Below are 13,469 nucleotides of genomic sequence, written 5' to 3' on the forward strand. Positions count from 1 at the left end.
ATCTCGACTATCTTGTTTTCATAATCGTTGGAAGCAAAAATCGTAATTGAAAAAAAATTCAATTAATCGCCCAGCCCTACAATACTGTGCTATATTTCAATATCGCAATATAAAAATTTCTTGTATTGTGATATTAGATTCTAGTCATATCGCCCACCCCTATTTGTTAACAATGAACTTACAGGGGTATAATATACATACAATTAATAGAATATGATACAGCGACATTGCCATTAAATGCAACAAATGAGAAATGGGTGCAGCAGTAAAGTCTAGAACTACATACCGTTCATCACGTAGGTAATGGTCCCTTTCATATCTCTCTCTTTCATAATCCAGAGGTGGCTTCTCCCTGTATGGATCTCTCTCCCATTCCCTGTCATATTCTCTGGGTACACCATATGGGTCATGTCTTCTATCATAGTATGGGTCTCGGCCAAGCGGCTCTAACGAAAGAGGAGTGAAGATCATCAGACATAAAAATTAAATAAACTAAAATCAAATTTTCTCACATTAAAGAACAGAACCAACCTTTCTCATAAGGACGCTCAGATGGCGCTGGGCCAGGTCTTAACACTATCCTCTCTCCATACGAAATCCTTTCCACAGTTGTGCCTCCATCTGTTAAATAAAGAACAAATTGTACAAGTAGCAACATTTAAAGTTACGTCAACTGAGAGGCAGAATGTATACTTACCACGACCATGTCCATAATCCACTGTTTTAGCAATGAATGAGGGTGTAGGGGCAGGTGCAGAGGAAGTATGAAAGAAGTCTGAAGTTTGATTTAAATGGGACAAACCAGCTTCCAAAGTTTGAGCAGGAACATTCTGCTCCGTTTCTGACAATAAATTGGTAGCCTTGAGGGAGAAATGGTCATGTAAGTCAAAGGCTGTTTCACAACATGCTACTGCACTACTTAACATTTATACAGTATCTGAATCAAGGATAGTAATTATAAACCCACCTGAAGAGCATTTTTAACCTGTGGAATTTCTAATCCAAGTATACCAGGAGGAAGTTCTGGAGGCAACCCAGTTGAGTCTGAGTTGGCAGTTTCTCCCAAAGCCTTCTTAGTTTCCTGCAGCTCTCTATGAGCAAATATGCCATTTCGTTATCCAGGTTTACAACTTATTTAATAAAATCTCAGCCAACTGCAGCATGACGAAATATCATTGATACACAGCTGAGTAAATCCCATTACCTTATCATTTTCAGCTCCTGAGCAGCTTTGAGGATGATCTCATGTTGCCTTTGAGAAAGAGCAAGAACAGTTTTAGTTGCACCAGGTGAAGATTGTTCAAGTGGGCTATCTGATGCTTGAGGTGGGGCCAGGCCAGGTAGGGGCTCAGGGTTCCTTTCATAATGGGTCTCTGTATCACCAACTGGATGTGAGTAATCCCTCTCTGGTGGGGGCCTTTCCCAATCAGGCCGAGAGTGATATGGAGGCTCCCTATCTCGTTCTCGATAAGGTGGACCATCAGGGTAACCAGGTCCTCTTTGTTCCTCTCTATAACGATCCTCTTCCTCATATACGAATGACCTTTCTCTTTTCTCTACCCAACGATCCTCTCTAATGTGCTCTGGGGGGGCATGTGCTGGATAGTCTTGCTCAGGATTCTCCTTGCCCCATTCCTCCCGAGAATGGTAATATTCATCATCTTGCTCATAATCTGGAAGATATTCATGAGCAGGTCTTCTGTATCCATCATCCTCTGAACCATATGGGTATTCCTCTTCATACACTTCTTCTTCATGGGGTGGTGGTCGACGCCACCTGTCCCTTGGGATTGGTGGCCTCATGGGTGGTCTTCTTATATCTCTCCCCATCATTTCATGGGGAGGTAAAGGAGGACGTCTAGGTTCTCTTAAATGGGGATGTGGCCATCCAGGTTCTCTGTCCATTTCCTCTTCATATCCTGGTTCCCTATTCAAGAATTCATGAGGGGGAGGTGGCTGTCTCAGGTCATGACGTGGTGGTGGTCCCCATGGGCCACCACGTCTGAATCGAGGTACCATACCCCCACGAACCATGTGTGGAGGTCCATGAGGGTCCATACTCCCAGAAGGAGGGGGGCGTCTTGGGCCATGAGGCATGAATCGAGGTTGGAAAGGGGGTCTTCTGGGGCCATCTGAAGGAAAAGGAGGTCTAGTATGCATAGGAGGTCTTCTCTCTGCCCAGTATGGATCTTCTTCTTCCCAGTAATCCTGTGGTTCTTCTTCCCAGGGTTCTTCTGGATGGGTACTCTCTGGGTGTTCCATGTGACCCATTGGAGGTCTTTGCATTCCAGGTTTTTCATAGTGCTCTTCTGGGAAGTGATGCTCCTCTGGATGCCACATCTCATGGGATGCTCCCTGGTTATCCATTTCTCCAGACTCATCTAAAGAGGGATCTCTCCAGTCCAAATCTTGGTGCTTTATGTGACTTTTGTCATCTGGTGCTTGATTCTCATAGAAATCATCCTCTGTAGTTTCTCTTTGGCAGGTGGGATCAGCCATTTGCCCTCCGTACTGTCCTCGACCACGTCCACGTCCCCTGCCTCGAAGAGGCATTGGCCCTTGGCCTCTTCCCCTCCCTCGTGTGGCATGTGGCGGACCTGTCTGATTCACCTGTGGGCCCCTAGGAACTTCCTTAGGTGTATCAGGGTTAAACTGATCATGTGGAGGAGGCTTTGTTTGTTGTGGTGGCCCATTAGTAATTTGACCAGTTTTAGGTGGCTGTGAGCCAGAATTCTGAGAGTTTTTAATGTTGCCGTTCTGACTTTTCATAGGCAATGATGTTTTACTAGAATCTGCTGTCATCTTATCCTGCTTACCAGTCTCTGCAGTGGCAATCTCAGGTTTATTATCTTGAGTTTGAGGAATGGGTCCACTATGAAGAAAAAATCCATCCTCTGAGTCCAATATGTCATCTGAGAGTGAGTGAGCAGAAGCAGCACCATCTTTTTTGTTGGTTTGATCTTGGGGCATTTTGTCTTTTTCTGGACCTATTTGAGATGGAGGAAAAGATGGTGCATCAGGTTTAGATGTTTGATTGCCAGTGCCAAGACTGGATAGCGGACCAAAGCCTGGTTGTTGTGGTGGTGTTGCAGGGGGTCTTTCAAAGCGTGTGGGTGGATTCTGCACAGGAGGATTCTCAAGTCTTGCTGGAGCCACTGGCCGCGGAGTATTACCTCTTGGATGTTGGCTGAATCGCTGACTATTGTCAAATCTAGGTGGTCCACTAAACCGTTGCTGTGGTGGCTGTTCAAAACGTGGGCCTCTGGGACCTTCAAACCTGAAGAAAAAAATAATTAAAAAAATCAAATAATCAGTAATCTGGCTCTAGAAATATGTGTTACCCAAGTAATCCTTATTTTTAAAGTGTTACCTTGGGCCATCGAATCTTCCACGAGGTCCAGGAGGTCTAACCCCTGGTCCGGATGGTCCAGCAGTTTTACATATTTCAGAGACAGAATCTGGACCAGAAGATGGGTAGGGTTCTGCAACATTTGAAGGTGATGGCCTTTGTGGAATAACTGGTCCAGAAGGTGGAGGACCCTGTGGGGAAGGTCCTGACATGGCATTCATGTTAACTGGCGGAGGCATAGATGGAACCCCTTGGCTGTTTAAATGCATGTTTCCATCTGGTCCAGGGAGTCTTTGCTGCCCATATGGCCCCATCATGCCTCCATAGGAAGGACCAGTACCGTACTGGTGCTGCATGGCTCTTAGAGTCGTGACTCTCTCTTGCAAATGAGCTGAAGTTGAATTCATTTGCTCCTGCCATTGCCTCCACTGGGCTTCATAATCCTGTAGCTGGTCTTTGTGTGGGTAAGACTGAAACTGTTCTAACCACAAATTAAAGTGCCTGTCCCATTCTTGGAACAATGGAACAAACCGCTGTTGTTGCATTTCATAGTGTTGCAACTGCATGTCCAAGGGCATTGTCTGGGGGATATAATTAAATAATATAAATTAAATAACATCAGAACACAATTTTGCGCTTTTCTGAATGTATTATTTTGTGTGCAATAATCTTTATCACAGTTTCAGGTAAACTGTGCTTAAAAAGCAACTTTTTATTAGAAGCTTATTGCAGTGTTTTTATTACATTTATTACAGTATGCTCAAACAAAACAAAAAATGTATGCCCAATGTTTGAATTACTAGACTAAGGTATTGAAATAAAGAGATTATTATTTCACTAATTTCTTCTTTTCCAGATAAAGCACAGCCTATCCATTTCAGGTCAGCAATTGAGACAATCAAGTTTATGGCTGTTTCAGATTACTCAGGTGTGTTTTTGAACTGTTAATGCATGTACATAGAAAGTCTACTGCTTTTTATTTGACCTTGGATTTTCTAGGTCTGCTGGATCCAAAGAGATTGGGGGCCAAAGAGATCAATTAGATCATTATATCACTACTATGAAATTGAAACTGTCTGGTACATCATAAACAGAAATGAAAGCATTGATGGGGTCATGAATGCCACCAAGTCAGGATGACCAGAGACAACTACTCTATACTAAAATTACTTTAGATTAGTAGTTAATACTATATTATTTATAATAATAGTACTATAGATTTCAGTTATAAAAAGTTTGCTCAACCACATGAACAAACATGCAGGAATTTCACATATTGAGAAAAAAAATCTGTCATCATTTACCCACCATCATGTTGTTCCAAACCCATATAACTTTCTTCCATGGACCACAAAAGGAGATCCATAGGCAGAATGATAGGGCCTGGCAGCCTCAGACACCATTCATGTTCATTGCATTGTTATTCCATACAATGAAAGTGATTAATGGCTGTATTTCTGCCAAACATTTCCCTGCTAAATTTCTCCTTTTGTGTTCCATAGAAGAGATGAAGTCATATAGGTTTGGAACAACAGTGTAGGGGCAGTGGTGGCTCAGCGGTTAAGGCTCTGGGTTACTGATCAGAAGGTCGGGGGTCCAAGCCCCAGCACCACCAAGATGCCACTGTTGGGCCCTTGAGCAAGGTCCTTGACCCTATCTGCTCCAGGGGTGCCGTATCATGGCTGACCCTGCACTCTGACCCCAGCTTAGCTGGGATATGTGAAAAAAAAAAAAGAATTTCACTGTATATGTGCAAATTTATAATGTGTGATAAATAAATAAAATTAATTAAATTAACACGAGGCTGAGTAAATGGCGACATTTACATTTTTGGGTGAACTATCCCTACAAGTGAGAGAAATATTACAAATAATTATTTGACCAACTTTTGCTTGAAATCCTTGATTATCTTCACAACTTTTCACAGAATGCATCTGCAACGCCTGTATTTGTAAACTATGTGTTGCCTGCACATTTAATTAAGAGCCTCCACCAAATATACTTCATATGATGCAGCTCAATGAAAAACAAAAAAAACATCTTTTAAACAAGTGTGTAAAGAATAAGAACAATTGAGAAAATAACACAAGATCATACCTGGAGATGCGCTGGCTGTTGAATAACTTGTTGGTATTGTTGCAGGACCTGCTGTAGTTGAGCATGTTCTTGCATCAGTGCCTGATACTGAAAGCTGGCCCTCTGATGCTGCACCTGCTGCCAATGGGCAGCTGCTGCCTGCAGCTGCTGAAGACGTGCTGCTTCGGCAGGGTCTCCTGTATCACCGATGCCACTGGGCTGTGATGGAAATTAAATCAATGAAATGCTGTCAAGCTGACGTCAATTACAACTCATTTACACTGCCAAAATGCCTTTACACAGGGATCTAAAAGAAATAATTTGATGAGGTAGTAGGTGGCTATTCCATGTATGCCAAAGTGAATGTCATTTTGAAGCTTTATTTAAAAAAATAGTCCCCACCCCTTTCAAAAAGAGCTGCCAGGATATTCTTTAAATATTCAGCTTTTGTGTTAATTACATAATAAATCACAGAAATAGTAATACTTAGTACTACAAACAGGTGGGCCCAAACATACGCATCTAAAATAAAAAAACATGATTTTTTTTTTTTTTTTACAAGGAAAGCGTTCAACAAAATAATATGAAGAGCATCATACTTTTGCTTCCTCAGGTGGTGGGGGAGGAGGCGGCTCCTCTTTAGGAAGTGGGGGTGGAGGGGCGCTCTTGGGGGGCTCAGTTGGAGGTGGTGGAGCAGGACCCTGGTAGTTTCCATTAGACGAGTTATCTGAAATCTGATTCTGCTTCGCCTTGTCATTTTTCAGCTTCTGCAAATTTTGAAGGTGCTGCTGGTACCAATAGTCCTGTTGCTCCTGTAAACAGTAAATAAAGCTGTAACTACAACTATTTTTCAGCATTTGACTGTCCATAACAAGGGGCCATGAATACAAATAAGAATCACATACTGTCTACAACAGAGATATTCAGGACTTGTGTCCCCCCACTTTGGGAAACATCAAACTGTCAATATTGCACTCAATACTTACTAACAAAAAAGAACAAAAACTGGGTTCCCACACCTTCATCATTTGTGACTACAGAATATGGATTTATTAAAACATATTGTATAGCCACTGCTCTCACAAGTAGCAATTTCTAAGCAATTAAACATTTTGGTTTTATTCGAGTAGAACATACTCGAGTATAACTAGAAAAATGTACATTCGCTATAGACCATTTCAAGAATACAAACAAAGGAATTAGAACGGTCCAAACGTATTTCCGGATCCTTTCAACAAAGTCTCTTTTTCAAGGTAAGTCAGTGCACTCGGAGGCCGTCTTTGGAACGCTCTTGGGCTGTTATTTTTCTATGTAAACAAGCGTCATGAAAGTGCTGCGGCTTCACTCGAGCGGCTGGCTTCCCTGGGCCTCAGTACCTGAGGGGAATAGCGGGCCAGCATCGCGGGCCGGCATCCAGGCCCGTCGGCCGCTATACTTGCTCCAATCCCCGGCGTCGCATCTAACTCACGCTGGGGTTCCGGGGTGTGGGTCCAGAGACGCATCTAACTCGCACCCGACCCAACCCGCTCTGTTCCTGGACCTGCGAAGACACCAGCAGGTAGAAACCGGTCTCGCAAGGAGAGAAGCGCTTGGTCTTTAAAGGCAACGGTGATGAGGCTCTTCATTGGGTTCAGGTGAGCCCCGTCACGTGCCGCAAAATGGGAAAGTCATCATGGGTGACGATGACCTGCAGGAGGGGAGTGTCGTTCCATTACAACTGGTATAAAAAATTCTGCATCTTTAACTCAGATTATGCTTAAAAAAAAAATGCAATTTTACTGTCTTGTATAACTAATGTGCATGCACGTTCTCGCATTGATTGACAGGCGTTTTCTGTATCTAAAAGCTGATTGGCTATTTTACCTGTAAGGTGGGACTTCCTTTATACATCCATTGACCGTTGGCCATTCCAATTTCTCACATTCATTTTAATAGAAGTGGCCTGTCTCTGCTAAATAGTCTCTGTTTTGACACACAGGAAATGTTCATGGAACACTGACATCACTTGACGTCATCAACGAACAGTCCTTGAAATGGTCTACAGAAATTTCCATAACTTTTTATTGAATAAGGATAGGGGTGGGCGATATATCGGTAGACACGATAAACCAGTATAAAAATTTGACAAGTTCAATGACATTCATCTCATGTTCTAAATAGGCTTCTCATCTGACACAGGCAGATGTGTTTCACATGATTGTTGCACGCGCTATCTCTGGAGCATGCAAGGGCGTGTGAATGTAGCAAGCTTCCCGATATTTGTGCTCCAGAGGCAGGAGAGCACAGAGCTGGATCACTCACGCTACTCAATCTGGTTTCTTTCGATTTTGCGACACAAACCACAAAATGTACGTGAACCATTTTGAATTGAGTTTTTTTTACCTTAAAGCGCTGAGGAAGTCAGACCTCTCAAACGGCTAGACAGCCCAACAATCTAACCACTACTGACAAGGAAAACAGCTAAAACAATGTGTCATTCAGGTTTTTTAAACTTCACATAATCACCCTCACCATCATTCGAAATTCTGTTTGAATGATGTTAGATATTACGAAACAAACCAGCCATGTTTGCCTTCAGATATTCAAATATTCTCTACAGAGAGGACATAAATCATAAAGAGTCTGATGAAGTGTTTATTTTCATTGGATATATTTTTTTAAATTTACATTATTTCCTTTGCATTGCTTTTAGAAGGTGCTGAGTTTCTTGAGGAAAGTTTATAATAATGATGATACTAGTCAACAACATCATACTGAAATGTGTCATAATGTGACATTTAGTTCATTTAAAAACCAATTTTTTATTTTAATTTTTTTTACTTTGACTATGTTTGTCAAGTTTCAAATAAAGATAAATTTATTTAAGAGGAAGTAGTTTTCATTTATAAAGTATTTAATTCACTGACTGGATTATTCAAAAATAAGCATTACAATTAAGGCTGGGTATTGATACACATTTCCCAATTCGATTTGGATTCACAAGCTCTCGATTCGATTCTATTCCGATTCAATATCGATTCATATGGGTATATTTCAGTTATAATGTCCCTTTTGCTTACATGTTAAATAAATTCTCTCCCAGCTAATGTTGTGAATTATACAGGGGACCTTCTAACTAGGAACAATTTGAAATATAAATTTGACTAATAATATTTTATTAGTTTTTCATTATTTTTGTCACATTTTAGCTTTTTAAAAATGAACAAATCAATGTATTTAATGACTAAACATTATCTTATATTCCATATATTATATAGTTGTGCTCAAAAGTTTGCATACCCTGGCAGAAATTGTGAAATTTTGGCATTGATTTTGAAAATATGACTGATCATGCAATGTTTTTTATTTAAGGATAGTGATCATATGAAGCCATTTATTATCACATAGTTGTCTGGCTCCTTTTTAAATCATAATGATAACAGAAATCACCCAAATGGCCCTGATCAAATGTTTACATACCCTTGAATGTTTGGCCTTGTTACAGACACATAAGGTGACACACACAGGTTTAAATGGCAATTAAAGGTTAATTTCCCACACCTGTGGCTTTTTAAATTGCAATTAGTGTCTGGGTATAAATAGTCAATGAGTTTGTTAGCTCTCACATGGATGCACTGAGCAGGCTAGATACCGAGCCATGGGGGGCAGAAGAGAACTGTCAAAAGACCTGCGTAACAAGGTAATGGAACTTTATAAAGATGGAAAAGGATATAAAAACATATCCAAAGCCTTAAAAATGCCAGTACTGTTCAATCACTTATTAAGAAGTGGAAAATTCGGGGATCTCTTGATACCAAGCCAAGGTCAGGTAGGCCAAGAAAGATTTCAGCCACAACTGCCAGAAGAATTGTTTGGGATACAAAGAAAAACCCACAGGTAACCTCAGGAGAAACACAGGCTGCTCTGGAAAAAGACAGTGTGGTTGTTTCAAGGAGCACAATACGACGATACTTGAACAAAAAGTAGCTGCATGGTCGAGTTGCCAGAAAGAAGCCTTTACTGTGTCAATGCCACAAAAAAGCCTGTTACAATAAGCCCAACAACACCTTGACACGCCTCACAGCTTCTGGCACACTGTAATTTGGAGTGACGAGACCAAAATAGAGCTTTATGGTCACAACCATAAGCACTATGTTTGGAGAGGGGTCAACAAGGCCTATAGTGAAAAGAATACCATCCCCACTGTGAAGCATGGTGGTGGCTCACTGATGTTTTGGGGTGTGTGAGCTCTAAAGGCACGGGGAATCTTGTGAAAATTGATGGCAAGATGAATGCAGCATGTTATCAGAAAATACTGGCAGACAATTTGTATTCTTCTGCACGAAAGCTGCGCATGGGATGCTCTTGGACTTTCCAGCACGACAATGACCCTAAGCACAAGGCCAAGTTGTCCCTCCATTGATTACAGCAGAAAAAGATGAAGGTTCTGAAGTGGCCATCACAGTCTCCTGACCTTAATATCATCGAGCCACTCTGGGGAGATCTCAAACGTGCAGTTCATGCAAGACGACCAAAGACTTTGCATGACCTGAAGGCATTTTGCCAAGACGAATGGGCAGCTATACCACCTGCAAGAATTTCGGGCCTTATAGACAACTATTACAAAAGACTGCACGCTGTCATTGATGCTAAAGGGGACAATACACAGTATTAAGAACTAAGGGTATCCAGACTTTTGAACAGGGGTCATTTCATTTTTTTCTTTGTTGCCATGTTTTGTTTTATGATTGTGCCATTCTGTTATAACCTACAGCTGAATATGAATAAGAAATAAAATAAATGTGTTTTGCCTGCTCACTCATGTTTTCTTTAAAAATGGTACATTTACTACCAATTCTCCAAGTGTATGCAAACTTTTGAGCACCACTGTAATTTGTTACATGTTTATTGTTTAATTCATGGGTTCTCAACAGGGACGTTCAAAAGGGGCGATGAGAGCAAAATAGTAGAGAGGGGGGCATTAGGTTACAAATGGGGGGCGTTTATAAGTCATAATAATCAAATCTATCGTCAAGATCCTCTTTGCATTAAAACGTTTATCTAGACTTGGAGTATATCAGTTGGTTCTCGATTATTTGGGTTGGTATGCATTTGTACTAGGGCTGAAATGATTAGTCGATGATCGACAACGTCAACAATAAAAAATTGTCGACAAAAATTTTCATTGTCGAATAGTCGTTTGATCATAACGTAACATAAGATCATATGAAACTCTAATGATTGCACACAAGAGCAGCACTGCAGCTCGCGCCTGACTGAGGAGAGGAAGAAAACACATCTCACAGTCCAGACGCACTCTAAACTTTCCAAACATCTTCAGGTGATGCAGATCGCAAAGTATGAGGGAATTATAATGCAAAAATACAAAATAAGTAAATACAGAAGCACTCTTGTTGTGGAATAAGCAAAACTTGCGTGTCGAGCGTCTTTAAAGGAAACACCCTGGCATTACATCTTTAATGCAGTTCTATTTAATGCGTTATAGCTTTATTAAAGTTCAAATAATAAGGAAACTGGCATTTCTCTGTGCGGTCAGCGCCTCTTCAATGAGTTGCGTGAAGTGTCCCAATCTAAGGGGGAGAGATTGAAACTGCACCCGGCTGAGGTACCCTCTGTTGCGGGGACGCTCATCCCTCGAGTGCGCGCGTTTAATGCAGCTAGATTATAACGCGATGGCAACTAATTGAATCATAATATGTCACTGTGCATTCCTTATCGTGAAGAAAACTGGCAAAACGCAGAGGGAGTTTGTTTTTTTGTGAGTTAAAGATGGATTGAAGTGAACAAAAAGGTGAGAGAGGGTAGTCTTCGCCCGATTATACACTGCAAAAAAATACATTTTTTATTTGTTTTGGCTTGTTTTCCAATATAAATATCTAAAACTCCTTTAAAACAACGTACATTTACTTTAGCAGCTATACTGCAGAATCATTTTTTTTTTTTTTCTGAGAATGTAATTTTTAATATTAAAAATACAAATATTTTAAAATATCTAAAAATCCTTTTAAAAAAAGATGCATTCACCTGAGAAGCAGCATATAAGGTATTTAGACTTGCTTCTAGAGAACAGATCTTGAATAGAAGTATATTTTGTCTTTACTGCACTCGCAGAAGTATAACCATGTGAAAAAATACACTTATTTACAAAATACACTTATATTTATGATACATTCTCTTAAAGCAAGTCTAAATATCTTATGTTACTTCTTAAGTAAATGTATCTTTTTTTAAAGTATTTTTAGACCATTTTAAATGGAAAACAAGACAAATACACTTGATAACAATAAGATTTTTTTGTAGTGAAATTTTTACTGAATTAAACATAATAAAAAGTAGTTTTTCCCTTTAATTCAGTGAATGGCATTTAGAGGTATTTTTAAAAGATGATTTTGTCCTCTTTATTGTTAGCAAGCATGTTTAATATAACCTTTTATGTCGGGGCACAAGCTGAAAATTCGGTTTAGAACTAATGATTAATCGTTGCAATAATCGCCCGAATAGTCGAATAATCGTTCTAATAATCGTTAGATTACTCGATTATCAAAATAATCATTAGTTGCAGCCCTAATTTGTACCGAGGTTCATCTGATTTTTAAGTATCTGGTTTAGCAGCGTCAAATACACAGGTGGAGGCACAACCTCGGCTAATGCACCTGTATGACTCTGTAGATGGATACGGCTCAATGGACAGAGCAGCGCGAGCGCAAAGCTCTTAAAGCTAAAATATTATCATGTCACTACTTCAGCTCTATTAAATTTGTCATAGACTACATTAGGGGAGTGAGGGAATATAATTAATTTTTGTTACAACTTATAAATATTTATATTTTGTATTTGTTTTTACATGTGTTCAGAGTAGGTCTACTGTGCAAAAACGCCATTTGTTTTATAGAAATCATGTTACATCTAACCATGGTAGTGAAGATCCATGCTTCCATGTGTTTACTATGGTCTTGTTACAAATACCACTGTTAAAACTATAACAAATAATGAATAAATTAAAATGTTCAAAAAAGACAAATATAAAATATATTAACAATATCACTTCTATTATTAGTTTCTGTCTTCGCATTTTCATTTTATAGGCCCCAGATATAGCCCTCCATCTGCTTGAATTCAAGAAAGCAATGGAGGCGTAAGCTTGCTGAATTTATTAACAAAACGTTAGAATTATGCAATGCATCGAAAATGCATTGAGCAAATTAAGCATATAATACAAATATTGAATTTTGTGTTTTATGATTTTTGTTTTTTTTCTAGTACAACAAAGTCTCCGCTTTCAAATTGTGGCTGGGTTAAGGGAATGAAGGGGGCGGGGCGTTCATCAAAAAAAGGTTGAGAAACACAATTTGTACTATTTACAGGTATTTACACTGATTTGTTGAACACATGCTAAAAACAAGCACTGTCTCTTTAAGGAAACACAGCATTTCTGTAAACAACATCTTTAAACTAAATGGCTTTATCACATCTGTGCAATGCATGATTAGAAATAAATGTTTATTTTGTTGTTTTTGATCAACAACTGTCTGTAAAGAACAGAAAGGGTATTAAAAGAGACATTATTTAAAAATAAATGGTTTGTGTGGATCTCGTCTTTGGACATGGACACATTACACGGAACAACTTTTACTCTCAACATGCAGTCAAATGATCTCGCTGCTGAATACTCCACCACTACACTACACAGTTCATTCACTGGTGAGTGAGACTTAAACATTTACCAGCCAGTTTCCAAATATATACATTTTTAGTCGCAGAGCACAAAATTTGGTTGCAAATGCGAGTGATTTCCTTTCATTGTAGTTGAGGGTTGCGCGTGGAGTAAAAGATAAATCTTTGGATTTAAGGATTGATATCGAGATCGTTCAAATGAAGATTTCGATGCATCGGAAAATCAATATATTTTACCGACCCCTTATTACAATATGGTTATATTAAGCTAAAGTATGTCATTTCTGTGACACTAGCGCAACCAAACGGAATTGCAAAAATAAACAATGTTTTTAAAACAGCTTTTTGAATATGCCCCTCATCTGCAGTT

General features: G+C 39.6%; 1 protein-coding gene across 1 annotated transcript in view; it reads right to left on the reverse strand.

The window, feature by feature from the left end:
* LOC127410209 (YLP motif-containing protein 1-like) overlaps positions 1–13,469 on the reverse strand; it is a 41,092-nt gene that overhangs the window by 25,014 nt on the left and 2,609 nt on the right. The window contains 8 exon segments of the mRNA XM_051645354.1: positions 287–446; positions 532–621; positions 698–860; positions 968–1,091; positions 1,205–3,277; positions 3,371–3,930; positions 5,447–5,644; positions 6,025–6,237. Of these exon segments, the coding sequence (XP_051501314.1) occupies positions 287–446; positions 532–621; positions 698–860; positions 968–1,091; positions 1,205–3,277; positions 3,371–3,930; positions 5,447–5,644; positions 6,025–6,237 (3,581 nt within the window).

Source organism: Myxocyprinus asiaticus, chromosome 19, assembly GCF_019703515.2.
Source record: "Myxocyprinus asiaticus isolate MX2 ecotype Aquarium Trade chromosome 19, UBuf_Myxa_2, whole genome shotgun sequence".
Classification (NCBI taxonomy): domain Eukaryota; kingdom Metazoa; phylum Chordata; class Actinopteri; order Cypriniformes; family Catostomidae; genus Myxocyprinus; species Myxocyprinus asiaticus.